This window comes from Salvelinus sp. IW2-2015, linkage group LG15, assembly GCF_002910315.2.
Source record: "Salvelinus sp. IW2-2015 linkage group LG15, ASM291031v2, whole genome shotgun sequence".
In the NCBI taxonomy this organism is placed as follows: domain Eukaryota; kingdom Metazoa; phylum Chordata; class Actinopteri; order Salmoniformes; family Salmonidae; genus Salvelinus; species Salvelinus sp. IW2-2015.
Window position 1 is genome coordinate 38,533,320 of NC_036855.1, and position 16,399 is coordinate 38,549,718.

The 16,399-nt window shown below is 41.9% G+C and overlaps 1 protein-coding gene across 1 annotated transcript; it reads right to left on the reverse strand.

Annotated features, from left to right (window-relative positions):
- Positions 1–397: 397 nt before the first annotated feature.
- Positions 398–15,880, reverse strand: prodhb (proline dehydrogenase (oxidase) 1b). Its single transcript, XM_024003366.2, has 14 exons — positions 15,475–15,880; positions 14,418–14,626; positions 11,471–11,505; positions 11,217–11,366; positions 10,833–10,897; positions 10,616–10,732; positions 8,004–8,074; positions 7,756–7,837; positions 7,177–7,269; positions 6,818–6,964; positions 6,374–6,549; positions 5,843–5,941; positions 2,656–2,744; positions 398–2,056 (listed from the first exon to the last, which is right to left on the reverse strand). Exons 1-14 carry the CDS (start codon positions 15,781–15,783, stop codon positions 1,854–1,856), a joined length of 1,845 nt encoding a protein of 614 aa, XP_023859134.1. The 5' UTR covers positions 15,784–15,880; the 3' UTR covers positions 398–1,853.
- Positions 15,881–16,399: the final 519 nt, after the last annotated feature.

Genomic DNA, 16,399 nt, shown 5'->3' on the forward strand with positions numbered 1-16,399 from the left:
CTCTAATTGGACCAGCAAACTCTCAATCAACACAGGTCGGGCGAGCAGTTTGCAGTTGTTTTGAACTTGGCAGAAATCATGCTGGATTGACAGCATGGCCAATGTATTGAAACTGTTCTGGCCCGTGGTGTTGTATGTTTATTATTTTTATTTTAATCTTGGTAAAGGGACCGTTAAACCCAGACTTGGACCACCCACTACACTGAATAGCAAGCTAGTGATTGATTGCTTTGCAGCACTTGCAGTTGGCAACTGATTGCTTCGAAACCACTCATTGTTGAGTTTGCGATTTCCAACTTGTGTAATGTTTACAATACATCGGCCTTCAATACATTTTTCATTTTATAGCAACAATGTGCACAATGTTTAGAGTGCACATGAACATTTGCAAGACTAATGAGGTAGCAATTGTTTATTTAATTAAATGTATGATTGTCTTTGTTCATATTTCCCAGGTTATGTCAGAGTTCCGTGTGTCCTGTTCCTGTCATTTTTGTTATGCGTAATAGGAGTGCGTGCTTTAGGCTACATGGCCTGCGCTCCACGCTTTGCAGTCAGAACATTGAATGAGAGAAAATAGTTTGTCTGACCAATTTGCCTACAATGAATAACACATCCTCTCCCTCCCCTATTCAGTGTTAGAGAACAATATCACAGGCAATTTAATGAACATCTGCAGAGTCGCAGGGTGATAATTATTGGGAAGCATGATTCGTTTCTGACTGAGATATTAATAGACTCTCAGTAATGAAACAGGCAMTAGCCTACAATTATCACACAAAATGACCCATACCGGGAGTCTAACTCAAAAGCTGGGCTATCAAAAGAGAACGATAACTTTGTGATTTCTCAATTTACTTTCAACTTGTACAAGACTTGTTGAGGCCTTGTGCATTTTTCCATACATTCTTCTTGTCAGCCATTTTGATTATAAACTCACTTCGTGAAACACATTTTGACTAAACAAAATTAACGACTTTTCACAGATAGCTTAAGTATATTTACAAGAGACAAGGTTGGAGTGTAAAATCCAACATATTTAAAATGTAATTAATTTACATGCCAAATGGACAAATAAATAGCACACTCAGTATCAGTTATTTGATGTCCAGAATCGTATACAATACTGTAATTGCATCCCTGGATATGAACACAAAAGAAACTAGGCTTCCGGAGAACCAACCCTCCAGACCCAAAAAACTCTTATTGATTCAAACTAAACTAGCTCTGTCTATGAGAGCAATATTTAATACAGTACTACAGAGGCACCAGTGTGTGTAGACAAGTATACATTCTCACCCTAGATTTATGTACAGTATACATTTCCAAAGAACACTATATGATACTATCTTTAAAACATTATGTAGGAAATCTACAGAAATACTCCTCAGAGGTTTTTGTATTCTCAAGAAGCATTATAAAGTAAAAGGGATATTGATGGATATTTTACTTCCATTTAAATCAAGCCTGCTATGTTTTTATTACTGTTGTCCCTCTCCAGGATAAATAGAGCTATAAAAAGCAGCGAGTGACGGGCAGACTGGGCCAGCCTGACATTTTAGGGAGTCCTGTTAGAGTAGTAAAGATGCCCATATGATGTATGCAGCGCTCTGAGGATGCTGAGGACACCAAGAGGAATGCTCACAGAGAGAATTAAGAGAGAGGAAGAAAGGGAAGTGGGGGAAAGAGAGAGGGAGAAAGATGGCTAGGGGGAAGGGGGAGAGATTAACAGAGAGAGGGGTAATCGATAAGAATAAGACAGAGAACATGACAAAGAGAGGGAGGAGACAGAAAGAGAGAGAGCACTAGAAAGAGATTAAGCAGCATAGACAGACAGTTAGCTAGCTGTGATTTCATAGTCCCGGTTCAGGCTGAGGTCTGTAGAAGACCTGTCCCGAGGCCAGCCTGCGTTTTAGCTCCTTCCACAGCAGCTCCCTCTCCCTCTGGGAACCCTTCATGAAGCCCCTGTTCTCCTGGGCACGACGGGATAGGTACGGTATCACCTCATTCACCGGCCCGTATGGAACATATTTATAGACAGGGAAACCTGCCTGGCCTGGGGGAGAGAGACAGAGGGGAAGATAATGACATTTATTGAGGCAGCTTTTCAGTACAAACCCCKAAAATATTATACTTGGCTAGTGTAATGGAATTAGTGAGTTGGGAATTTATTCAACTAATCGTGCACTTAAATTTAAGACCACACAAAGTTGAACCAGTAGTATCTTCGCTAGGATGGAGCAAAAGCCTTCACATCCTGTGGCTCCCCAGCACCTCAGTTGATCATCCCTGATTTAGTTCAATACAATGTCTTTGATTGACAAACTAGTGCTGTGAGCCAACAACAGTCATGGCCAATTTGTAAATAATGTGTCAGTGCAAGTCCCAGAACTCCATATGTGCACATTGCAGGGTCATGAGGTTCCATGTGTCAGCACAAATAACTGACTGCTATTGGGAAATACCAATACTACTCCTATGGAATCTAAACAGGGCCGACAGGCCATCAAATCAGCAGTGCTCTGTGAGGTCCGAGAGCTCTGTCTGTCCCTGCATCCCAATAATCTGTCCTGTAGGCATGGGAAGTGCAAACTTGGACTATTGGGAAGCTAACCAATCAATCAATTAACCAATCAGTCAGTCAGTCAGTCTCACCCAATGGGAAGCTGATTTGGTCGCACATGCCCAGCAGCTGTCCAAAATACACCTTGTTCTCCGTGGGAGTCAGGCCCAACTCATTCATCCTGTGTCAACAAGAGGAAAAGGAATAATATAATAGTTATATTTGTATGGTATATGACGGTGAAGTAGACAGTCTATGAAACTAAGAGATGAGGTACCCGGGCATAGAGACTTCCTTTGGACACATTTTGTTACTGTATGTGCAAGCAGCTCTAGCTAGCACTAATGGTGAAAGGGACACGTTAGCTTTCCACACACAGTTGAAATCGGAAGTTTACATACACTTAGGTTGGAGTCATTAAAACTCGTTTTTTAACCACTCCACAAATTTCTTGTTAACAAACTATAGTTTTGGCAAGTCGGTTAGGACATCTACTTTAATTTTTCCAACAATTGTTTACAGACAGATTATTTCACTTATAATTCACTGTATCCCAATTCCAGTGGGTCAGAAGTTTACATACACTAAGTTGACTGTGCTTTAAAACTGCTTGGAAAATTCCATAAAATTATGTCATGGCTTTAGAAGCTTCTGATAGGCTATTGACATCATTTGAGTCAATTGGAGGTGTACCTGTGGATGTATTTGTGGAAGGCCTACCTACAAACCCAGTGTCTCTTTGCTTGCCATCATGGGAAAATCAAAAGAAATCAGCCAAGACCTCAGAAAATAAATTGTAGACCTCCACAAGTCTGGTTCATCCTTGGGAGCAATTTCCAAACGCCTGAAGGTACCACYTTCATCTGTACAAACAATAGTACGCAAGTATAAACACCATGGGACTACGCAGCTGTCATATCACTCAGGAAGGAGACGCGTTCTGTCTCCTAGAGATGAACGCACTTTGGTGCGAAAAGTGCAAATCAATCCCAGAACAACAGCAAAGAACCCTGTGAAGATGCTGGAGGAAACAGGTACAAAAGTAAATATATCCACAGTAAAACAAGTCCTATATCGACATAGCCTGAAAGGCCGCTCAGCAAGGAAGAAGCCTATGCTCCAAATCCACCATAAAAAAGCCAGACTACGGTTTGCAACTGCATATGGGTACAAAGATTGTACTTTTTGGAGAAATGTCCTCTGGTCTGATGAAAGAACATTTTTACTGTTTGGCCATAATGACCATCGCTATGTTTGGAGGAAAAGGGGGAGCTTGCAAGCCAAAGGCTACCCAAAATGTTCGACCCAAGTTAAACAATTTAAAGGCAATGCTACCAAATACTAATTGAGTGTATGTAAACTTCTGACCCACTGGGTATGTAATGAAAGAAATAAAAGCTGAAATAAATCATTCTCTCAACTATTATTCTGACATTTCACATTCTTAAAATAAAGTGGTGATCCTAACTGACCTAAAACAGGGATTTTTACTAGGATTAAATGTCAGGAATTGTGAAAAACTGAGTTAAAATGTATTTGGCTAAGGTGTATGTAAACTTCCTACTTCAACTGTACAGTCGTGGCAAAAAGTTTTGAGAATGACACAAATATTAATTTCCACAAAGTTTGCTGCTTCAGTGTCTTTAGATATTTTTGTCAGATGTTACTATGGAATACTGAAGTATAATTTACAAGCATTTCATAAGTGTGAAAGGCGTTTATTGACAATTACATGAAGTTGATGCAAAGAGTCAATATTTGCAGTGTTGCCCCTTATTTTTCAAGACCTCTGCAATCCGCCCTGGCATGCTGTCAATTAACTTCTGGGCCACATCCTGACTGATGGCAGCCCATTCTTGCATAATCAATGATTGGAGTTTGTCAGAATTTGTGGGGTATGGTTTGTCCACCCGCCTCTTGAGGATTGACCACAAGTTCTCAATGGGATTAAGGTCTGGGGAGTTTCCTGGCCATGGACCCAAAATATCGATATTTTGTTCCCCAAGCCACTTAGTTATCACTTTTGCCTTATGGCAAGGTGCTCCATCATGCTTGAAAAGGCATTGTTCGTCACCAAACTGTTCCTGGATGGCTGGGAGAAGTTGCTCTTGGAGGATGTGTTAGTACCATTCTTTATTCATGGCTGTATTCTTAGGCAAAATTGTGAGTGAGCCCACTCCCTTGGCTGAGAAGCAACCCCAAGCATGAATGGTCTCTGGATGCTTTACTGTCGGCATGACACAGGACTGATGGTAGCGCTCACCTTGTCTTCTCCAGACAAGTTTTTTTCTGGATGCCCCAAACAATCGGAAAGAGGATTCATCAGAGAAAATGACTTTACCCCAGTCCTCAGCAGTCCAATCCTTGTACCTTTTGCAGAATATCAGTCTGTCCCTGATGTTTTTCCTGGAGAGAAGTGGCTTCTTTGCTGCCCTTCTTGACACCAGGCCATCCTCAAAGGCTTTGCCTCACTGTGCGTGCAGATGCACTCACACCTGCCTGCTGCCATTTCTGAGCAAGCTCTGTACTGGTGGTGCCCCGATCCCGCAGCTGAATCAACTTTAGGAGACGGTCCTGGCGCTTGCTGGACTTTCTTGGGCGCCCTGAAGCCTTCTTCACAACAATAGGAACCGCTCTCCTTGAAGTTCTTGATGATCCGATAAATGGTTGATTTAGGTGCAATCTTACTAGCAGCAATATCCTTGCCTGTGAAGCCCTTTTTGTGCAAAGCAATGATGACGGCACGTGTTTCCTTGAAGGTAACCATGATTGACAGAAGAACAATGATTCCAAGCACCACCCTCCTTTTGAAGCTTCGAGTCTGTTATTCGAACTCAATCAGCATGACAGAGTGATCTCCAGCCTTGTCCTCGTCAACACTCACACCTGTGATAATGAGAGAATCACTGACATGATGTCAGCTGGTCCTTTTGTGGCAGGGCTGAAATGCAGTGGAAATGTTTTTGGGAGATTCAGTTCATTTGCCTGGCAAAGAGGGACTTTGCAATTAATTGCAATTCATCTGATCACTCTTCATAACATTCTGGAGTATATGCAAATTGCCATCAACTGAGGCAGCAGACTTTGAAAATTTATATTTGTGTCATTCTCAAAACTTTTGGCCACGAATGTACATAGTATATGCTTTAAATATGAGAAAAACTCTATAGAAATGCAATAACTACGTGTGTTAGAGTTTGAGCAGGAAAACTAGGCAGAGAGCCATCCTCAGTGTGTCTGTGTCAAGCTAAGGCCATGCAGTGCAGTAATGAGACTTGCCTCCTGAGGGTGTGCTTCACTGTGTCCTCATTGTGAGAAGCAACCATGACATTGGCATTTCTGTTCAGTCCAATCTCATCGAGGACGTAGTCTAGACACCTTACAAAGTACAGACATGACAGAAATGTTAAGTAAACTACAGGAAGCCTAGCGGTTAAGAGCGTTGGGCCAGTAACTGAAAGGTTGTAGTTTGAATCACTGAGCCGACTAGGTGAAATATTGGTCGATGTGCCCCTGAGCAAGGCACTTAACCCTAGATGCTCCTGTAAGTCGCTCTGGATAAGAGTGTCTGCTGAATGACTAAAATAAAACAAAAATGCTCTCTGTGTGAAACGATGTTACACAGCTGTGACATAAAAATTACCCATAGTGCTTAACTTTTAGTCAAGTCAGAGAGTTTAGTTTATAGGTCATTCATCATTTTAACAGGTTCTTAAAAAAAATTGCTATTCAATACGAATTGAAGAATGTTTTAAGTACCGTATGTATTTAAGCAAAGTGAGTAACTAAATAAGCACATCCATCCCTTACTTGTGGTACATCATGTTAGTGGTCTCATAGTCAGGGTTGATGGGGTCCTCGTATCCGATCTCCTCCGCTCTGCTCCTCTCCTGGTACATATAAGCCCCACGCACCAGCTTGGCCCCAAAAAACCATCCCTCACGCCTCGACAACTCAACATCCATGGTCACGATATCATAGGCCTCCTACAATGGAAGAGAAAGCGAGCGGAAGGAAGTAAATGAGGGATATTAGGGACACCGGTCATCTGTATAATAATGGCGTATAAGCTGTTTATAAGCAAACCTTCAAATTATGTGTTTCAGAGAGCTGCTGGTAAGACATGACTACATATACAGTATGAGCATAGAAACTCAGTGACAGGGTCTCTAGTAGCCTCAGCTCCCAGGCTTCAATTTCCTTGTCATGTGACAAACAAGACTTGGAAGGATGGCAACGTAACGGGTCTCTAACCTTGAGGTAGCACTGGTAGGTGTTGAAGATGACAGGTTTCCTTCTATTGTAGGTCCTCTGCATCTCCACAGTCAGTGTGCTGATGGCGGGCTGGAAGTAGGTCTGCTCTGCATCCACCATCAGACGAACACTGTGCTCCTCTGCATGCTGCAACACAGACAGCCAGAACAGGTGAGTTCCAGTTCAATCCGCACATGAGCTCAGAGCTTTTCTCAATACACCAAGGAAACTGAGCTGGTAGCTAATTGTGAGGTGATAAGATGACCTGGCGTGATGTAACCTTGACATAGCATAACATTGCTGAAGATAACATAAACATGGCATGGTTTCATATAGCATTTTGACCTCCCTGTGTTTACATTGGCAAGTACGTCCAGCCTCTGGAGCATCCTCTTCATCTGTTTCTCCTCCTCCTCTGTGAACTTACTGAGCAGGGGCTCCAGCTGACCAGTCTGGACAAACAAAGAAAGGAGAGCCTAAAATACCTTACCTGAGGCTCACTGAATCACACTGTCTGAGCTAACACTGGAGACAGCTCACACACACAGAGACCTGAGGGCCTTTACCTTCAACAGACTGGCTTTGTCTAAGCTAAGATAAGTAAGTATTAACACACGGCCTCAAGCCTTCTCACACCGCTGAGGTGTGTGGTTATTCCTTTGAATTGCACAGCTGTCATGTGTTAATGCTTACATAGGGAATGGCGTGCCAATTCAAACCATTTCAGGCCCAGTGAGTCACAAGAGGTGTAACTCCTTTCAAACATTCATTCACCATTCTGGGATAAACTCTAAACTGAATAGTCAATCTTATCAACGTATTTGCTCAAACAATTGACAGGGTTTGGAGGAGTTTACAGAACCACTTGAGTTTGAAACAAATCCAAATGGTGCTTATCTTCTAGAGTACTTTCATTGCCATTGCCGTGCCTTGCTTACCTCTAAATTTGGGACAACCAGCAGATCTGATATCTTTATTCTGTCGTCGATCAGGCTGTTCCAGTCCAGCCTGTCAATGGTTCTGGAGGGCCACAGAGAGAGACCGCTTTTAGTCAAATATAGTAATATATAATATTTTWGTCAAATATAGTTGTTGTCAGGGGCTTTTTCAACAAAGTATGCAAGGGAAATTATTCTACTGCTTTATGACATAATACAGTTTCTCGAACTAGTGGTATTATCTTTACCCTGATCCTTGTTTCTCTCCAGTGAACCAGCCATGGAAGTCACCTGTGGCACCCAGCGTGGTCATAAACTCCTATATGGACAAATAGGCATTTTTGACCGTATATATAGTACGACATTGTTATCTCAATGGATCAAATAGGTCAAACAAGGGGTGATCACCTAAACACAAGTCATTATAAACCCTAAAGAACAGCAACTGTGTTCTCAGGGTTGGGTAGGTTACTTTGTAAATATAATCTGTTACGGTTACTAGTTACCTTCCAAAAATTGTAATCAGAATCGTAACTTTTGGATTACCCAAACTCAGTAACATAATCTCTTTACGTTCAGTTACTTTTAACTTGCTTTCCGCTTAAGAGGCATTAAAAGAAGACAAAAATGATTATGACCAATTGAATGACATTTATTGCAGGGTAAATACATTTGAGAGTTTACATCGCTGGCTATATATGGATGTTACATTTTACTTTATGGGTTGGTTATGTAGGCTTCTTCTAACCCATTGCTTTCTACTACAGATAATAATACAAGTAGGCCATATATTTGCATTAAAAAACAAAGTCTGTCAGATGTCCTGTCGTTCCAATTAATTAATACCCCTTGATCTTCAAGACTTGGAAATATAGATTAGCCAAAATGTTTAACCTGAACTTAACCCAAACACTAAGGACTTAATAACCTACTCTGTTGTTTATGTTTTGTTGTCATGGAGGACTGATTGGGGTCCTTGCTTCAAGTTGAAAAAGAAATGTTGCGCTCATGTAATGGCATGCTTTGAGCACTACTGAAAAGTACAATTTGCATGTGACAAATGAATACCATATGCTGCATTTGCTATAGGCCAATTGCTTACATTTTTGCCGGTGACACTTTGATATGCTGATAATTTGCAGCTGTTTGGGATAATTCTATCAAAAGTGTGCAAGTTTGGGCATGTGTCTGTTTTTTTTATCAGCATGAATTAGATTGAGCAATAAAAGCCCCACTTAAATTAAACTCGTTTTTGACAGTATTGAACACAATACCACAGGGAGTTTAGAAAGGAGAAACTCCCTCAAACTTTTATTCAATAGGCTGGGAACCGCACTAAAGCTGTTTCAAGAGCTGACTCACTGACTGTCCACTGGTCACAAAAACAATGATTGATAAGCAGCTTAAACTTCTTAAATTCTACCATTATAGGGTTAAAATACACATATACATTGGTAAGCTGCAATCCCCAACAACCACAATCTGTAAGGCGCACAGACACACACATACACACACACACATGGTACCATACACACTATACACACATGGATTTTGTGTTTTAGATATGTGATAGTAGAGTAGTGGCCTGAGGGCACACACTTAATGTGTTGTGAAATCTGTTGTGAAATATAATGGCATGTTTTAAATTATATACAATTGCCTTAAGTTTGCTAGACCCCAGGAAGAGTAGATGCTGCCTTGGCAGCAGCTAATGGGGATCTGTAATAAATACAAATACAAAAAGCTAAATGAGAAAGCAGCAGTGTGATTCACATCAATGTGCTATGTAGATATAAATAATAAGTGATATCCACCACTGCTGTTGTCCTTAACTCCAAGCGTTTATTTAAGTTGGATAATCGTTTGATGCCGACAGCAGTCGCACCATTGGAAGACATAGCTTGGACTGTAGCCTACAAAACCTATTCCTATTTTCCTGCGATCCATAAAACGCGTTTGGTGTGTCATCATAGTGTCACACCCTGATCTGTTTCACCTGTTCTTGTGCTTGTCTACACCCCCTTCCAGTTGTCGCCCATCTTCCCCATTGAATCTCTCCTGTTTTTCCCCAGTCTCTCTTTTTCTCGTCCTCCTGGTTTTGACCCTTGCCTGTCCTGACTCTGAGCCCCCCTGCCTAACCACTCTGCCTGCCCCTGACTCTGAGCCCGCCTGCCTAACCACTCTGCCTACCCCTGACCTCGAGCCTGCCTGCTGCCCTGTACCGTTTTGGACTCTGCCCTGGCTATAAACTCTTTCCTGTCCCTGACCTGCCTTTTGTCTATCCCTTGGACTATAATAAATATCAGAGCTCAAACCATCTGCCTCCTGTGTCTGCATCTGGGCCTCGCCTTGTGTCGTTATACATAGTGGTCTCTGACTTGTAGTCAGACTCGCTCACGCCGAACAAATTTAAACTTGCGCCTTTTTTGAATTCTGACTTGAATGTCATTGTCACGTATACTCCCTCTCCGGCCTCTAGGTCATCAGGCTGCTGATTATCCCGCACATCTGTCACCATCGTCGAGAGCACCAGCGCTTCATGACACTCACCTGGACTCTATCACCTCCTTGATTATCTTCCCTATATCTGTCACTCCCCTTGGTTCTTTCCTCAGGTGTTATTAACGGTTTCATGTCGGTGCGTTGTTTGTGTTTCGTGTTTATTTTTTTGTTTATTTATTAAAACACTTGCTTCCCGACTCTCAGCGCACTCGTTACAGTCGTTGAGAAGACTTTCTTTCTGAATTGAAAAGTAATCCTATAAGTAATCATCTAGTTTTTCAAAAGTATCTGTAATCGGATTACAATATTTTTGCTGGTAACAGAACCGTTACTCCCCAACCCTGTGTGTTCTGTATACCTGTAGTGGCTGCAGCTCTAGCCTCTGCTCCAGAGCCTCCATGCCATCTCTCCCCTGCTGTGCCGCCAGGAAGCTGAAGAAACGCCTCCATTTCACCAGCACCTCCGATAACTGGAGCTATAGATACAAGCATTATAGCACTTTACCAGAGAGTCAACTATCAGCTAAGTGTGTGCTACACATTGATATTGAATGAGGTGAGTTCCCCCTTAACTACCAGGAACTGAGGTCGTCCCAGTGCAGTCATCTTGATGGCAGAGAAGCCATCCACTGAGCTCCCACCTGGATGAAGGTTGATAGGTCACACATGCTCAGTGTAAGCCACACTAATATCAATCAAAACCAGCAATATATAAATTCATGGGAATAGGAAGCTGATGCATTTTGCATAATGTTGTCTAAACAGTAAGGTTACATAGAGGGATATTTTGCTGAGTAACAATTACGGTCTTGCGTTCATGAGTGTCCATTAGTGAGTGTTATGATGCCAAGAAACTACAAATTGGTACATGGTAATTACTATTATTACTATTAGTCACTGAATAAAAAACTCCATCCCAACCACCCAGCCTTTTCGTATTGTTTATATCCACAGGTGTACCAGATGCTTTGATACACTTTAGGAAGGTCTCCATGTGTTGGTCACATTTGGCCTCATCAGAGTAGAAGTATGTCCTGGCGCCGGTCACTCCCCCTCGGCGGTCCCCAAACTGTTGGTGAGCCTTGTACTGCTTTTCTCTGTGGTCCATGCCTGCAGGGGGAAGCAAACACATCAGCATCCCTCCCTATTGCAACCAGTTGCATCATATAGTTTGGGCTCAAATGAGAGCAAAAAAAACGCAAGGACAGACTTACTCATGCCTTCTTTCTCTGTAGCAGACACGCATGAGCTGACAATGAGAAAAGAGAGGAGAATTGATTAATTTGTTATGGACACAAAGTATTATAAGAGATCTCTCTCCACACACACACACACACACATTCAATTCCTTGGTGAGCACACATCAAGCCCCGTTCCACTTCTAGAAATAAACACCATTCTATGAACCATATTGCCTTTGAGGCACAAGCCAGTGTATATAGCACACATCTACCCACAGGTGGCCCCAGATTGACTGAAGCTGAGCTGTCTCCCTGCCAATGTTTTGACCTTCCTGAAAGGGCACTCAGACACACTACACCATCACAGATCACAGGACACAAGGGCTGACGTCACAGGATACTACATTGGGTATTTTGGTGGTTATTGGTGCTAGGTTTGGTGGGCTTTTGGACGTCACTGTCAGTGCGTTTAAACAGAAGGAGGTTGAATGGTATGATGGCATGTCTGGACTGTAAGTGCCAGACGTTTTACATGCTTGGGATGGAACTGTAAATGTCTGAATGATGGTTTGGTTGTTGGTTTGCATATTTGTGTGTACATCTATGAGCTTGTGAAACCTCCATACTTTTCTATTTTATTCTCCTGGAAGGCCAAGCGTTCCTGTTGTTTGTGTCCTACTCTAGCTGATCAGTGCGATTCTCTTTGGAGGGTCATAGGAGTGCATGTCAAGCACGAACGTTACTATAGCAGTCGTCTTGCATCAAAGTAGACTAGCTACCTTTCCCTAGCGTATGCCTTACAGGTCTGTTTTTTTTAACCAACAGAGAGGCCTGACTGAGACTTTGATGACCATGTCTTTTGATGAGAGAGAGAGAGAGAGAGAGAGAGAGAAGAGAGAGAGAGAAGAGAGAGAAGAGAGAGAGAGAGAGAGAGAGAGAGAGAGAGAGAGAGAGAGAGAGAGAGAGAGAGAGAGAGAGAGAGAGAGAGAGAGAGGAGAGAGAGAGAGAGAGAGAGAGAGAGAGAGAGAGAGAGAGAGAGAGAGAGAGAGGAGAGAGAGAGAGAGAGAGGAGAGAGAGAGAGAGAGAGAGAGAGGAAGAGAGAGAAGAAGAGAGACGAGAGAGGAGAGAAGAGAGAGAAGAGAGAGAGAGAGGACTAACATTATCAAATTAGAGAGAGAGACTAATTATCAAAACCAGAAAAGAGCCGTTAAATTCTACACCACCTAAAAGGAGCGATTCCCAAACCTTCCATAACAAAGCCATCACCTACAGAGAAGATGAACCTGGAGAAGAGTCCCCTAAGCAAGCTGTCCTGGGCTCTGTACACAAACACACCCCACAGAGCCCCAGACAACAGCACAATTAGGACCCAACCAAATCATGAGAAAACAAAAAGATAATTACTTGACACATTGGAAAGAATTAACAAAAAAACAGAGCAAACTAGGAATGCTATTTGGCCCTAAACAGAGAGTACACAGTGGCAGAATACCTGACCACTGTGACTGACCCAAACTTAAGGAAAGCTTTGACTATGTACAGACTCAGTGAGCATAGCCTTGCTATTGAGAAAGGCCGCCGTAGGCAGACATGGCTCTCAAGAGAAGACAGGCTATGTGCACACTGCCCACAAAATGAGGTGGAAACTGAGCGCACTTCCTAACCTCCTGCCCAATGTATGACCATATTAGAGAGACATATTTCCCTCAGATTACACAGATCCACAAAGAATTTGAAAACAAATCCAATTTTGATAAACTCCCATATCTACTGGGAGAAATTCCACAGTGCCATCACAGCAGGGGCGGGCGGGTGGGGGGGCCCAAGATTTGTGACCTGTTGCCACAAGAAAAGGGCAACCAGTGAAGAACAAACACCATTGTAAATACAACCCATATTTATGCGTATTTATTTTAACTTGTACATTGTTACAACACTGTATATATATAATATAACATTTGTAATGTCTTTATTGTTTTGAAACTTCTGTATGTGTAATGTTTACTGTTAATTTGTATTGTTTATTTCACTTTTGTATAATATCTACCTCACTTGCTTTGGCAATGTTAACACATGTTTCCCATGCCAATAAAGCCCCTTGAATTGAAATTGAATTGAATTGAGAGAGAGAGAGAGAGAGAGAGGTATGTTTATCTCTCTCACTGGACTAAATGCCGACCAAATGTCTTATTTATTTATTTGTAGGTATATAACCTCAAAGTTAAAGTTGTCCTTCAAAGAGGGGCCAGGAAACTAAGCTAAGAAGAAAAACAAATGTCCTTAGCATAACTAACTCACAGTGTGAGTACATAGTGCCATTATCTCACACATCAAAACTACAGCTCTCCTCAGAGAGAACGGTTGTGTAAGTTTTTCCTGGCCTGTCATACAGGCTTATATCAGAGCTGGGATCAACTCATGTGACAGAATTCCTGAAGAGTGAGTTCCGAGAGGCCAGCCAATCCACCGAGGAGGGCCTTGACCAAACCGACCAATGGGGTCTGGACAGACTAGTGTTTACATCCTAAGAGGGATATCAAATTATAGCATGTCCCTGGCTTCAAACGAGTGGAAAATCATACTTGTGGTCATTCACTCTGGTTAGATTTGGATGCCTTTGATTTTATACAAAATAAGGAAATGACATTAGTTTGGGGAACTAAATCTGTATGTGTGAAAAATAGAACTTTGTTTGCTTAAAACAGTGCTTGTGTGCTTTCAGAAGTGAATAACACAGAACTGCAGTACTTTCTATGTTCCCTAATCCTCATCGAAACCTAACTGATGACAGGAAATGCATTCATCAAACAACCACTCATATTCCTTCTGATTAAGTTGTGGAACAGCATTTTATATAGGTTAGGAACAGCATTTTATATAGGTTAGGAACAGCATTTTATATAGGTTAGGAACAGCATTTTATATAGGTTAGGAACAGCCTGCATTTTATATAGGTTAGGGTAATAAGCAATTTACTTACTCCATCTCTTTAGTGACTGCATCCTCCTGTGTGAGGTCCTCCTCTACACTGTAGTCCAGGACAGAGCCCACTCCGAAGGCCCTGTTCTTTTGAATCAGAGACTTGATGGACTTGTGGTCCTCTCCCGCCACAAACTGACCATAGAATGTCATCTTCATAAACTGCTCAAATGCCTTCTTCCCCAGTAGGAACTTACTGATGTCCATCAGCTAAGAAAAAAAGGAAAATGCATTTAGAACCCGATTCAAGGTATAGKGCGATTAAAATTAAAGTGTTTACAGTGAATGCAGTCCCCACAAACAAGTAAACATTTCCTTTCAATTTCATTCACGCCATTACTGTGGATCGTCAGTGCTACGGATTGAATCAAGACAATAATTGTGTGGTAATAATGGTAATAAAGCCTTTATGAATGCTACATAACATTGTTATAGCATTTGCCATGAACACCGTCTTTCTCAGTTTTTGGAAATTTCCCTGAGGTGAGAACCTCAAGGTGACAGCAAACAGTGGGAGGAGGGCCAGGCAAGTCAGGCACAGTTATGTTCTATAAGAGGGAGTAATTCCACACTCTAAATAGACCGCTTGGTGGTAACGTTACCCAGTGATAGGCACACAGCATGCTAGGTAGACGACAGATTTACTGGAAGAGAGGTAATAGATTCCTTGCTGCCTGCCCCTGTATGCACACCCTTTAGGTTAACTGAATGTTAAACAACTATGTTTATGTTTTCTTATACCACCTCAAATAAGAGTTCTCGCACTGGAAAAATAATTCCATTATATTCTGTTTCTTATATATCCTATAAAATGCAGATTCTCCTGCATTTAGAAAGTCATTTGGGTCTTCTGTGTTGTCTTCTATTATGAGTCAGCATCCTTCTAAAGGACAGACAGATCAGCAAGTGAAACCACCACAGCAGGGTGTAGAGAGACAGAGATCACATGCGGTAATGTTTCTCTAATAGAGTTTATGTGTCTCACCAACTTGAGCTTCTCAACAACAAAACCAATGCAAAACGTAATGCAGATTCAGCACACAGCTATTGTACCATACCTCCTTATTCTTATCAACCAACAGGTCATAAGAGCACAGTTTGAAAACCACCAAACTTCTGAGCAGTTCTAAATTATCTTTACTCTTGTATGCTTCCTGGGTCAGCTCAAAGTCAATAGAGATCTTTGGAGAGGAGGAAGCATTTCTGCTTTTCCTTGAAGAGTAGGACTCTCTGTTGGTGACATCCTGGTCTGCCTGAGTTGAGGCGACAGTGGACTGTGCTCTTCGGTTAGAAAGGCTATTCAGTCTTCTGACGTTTATATCCACGCCTGCCCGAGTAAGGGCAGGTACAGTTTTGACATAAGACATGAGTTTTGAGGTGTTGCGTTGGTCTCAGCGGAACTAACTAAGCAGGTGGGCGCAGCATCGATTGTGGGCTGTTTAAAATTTGTTTRGCATTTATCTGCCACGCGTATTCGTATGTACTCCGTTCATGCATATTTACAGTAGTTTAATTCTGAAGTACCGGTTGGTGGAAAAACCCTGACGCATGCATATTGATTTTGACGTAATAGGTTAATTTCGACACGTCTTTATTGAGACCTCATTGGCCAAGACTTTAAAGTGGACTTGGGCGCGCAAGACCATCAATCTGTCCGCTGTCATGAAATCTTGTGGAATAGGGATTTTTTGTGTAGGCCTAATGTTGCACCTTCAATATCAGGAAAAAATAGTACTACTATTGTATTGAAAAACTATGGCCATATACTAATAACCCACAGTCCTCTCTGTGGTTATTTTGCCAGTTCATTTAATGAAACAGACGGGGGAGCCATTGCCGTGCAAAAGTATAGCCTAATCGGGAGTCTTTCTGTCAAATTCCCATACAATGAAGTTGGCATAAAATTGATTTGGACTAGCGTTCATATTACAAAAATGTCAATAAATACATTTGATACTTGATATAATTATTCTTATTCTTATA

Bases quoted from the DNA above. Each gene is read 5' to 3' on its own strand.
- prodhb (XM_024003366.2), bottom strand. From the start codon at position 15,783: ATGTCTTATGTCAAAACTGTACCTGCCCTTACTCGGGCAGGCGTGGAT. The intron at 11,367-11,470 runs GTAAGTCTGTCC...TTCCCCCTGCAG, and splicing joins TACAGAGAAAGAAGGCATGA to GCATGGACCACAGAGAAAAG. The intron at 10,733-10,832 runs GTAGTTAAGGGG...TTGTATCTATAG, and splicing joins TGGGACGACCTCAGTTCCTG to CTCCAGTTATCGGAGGTGCT.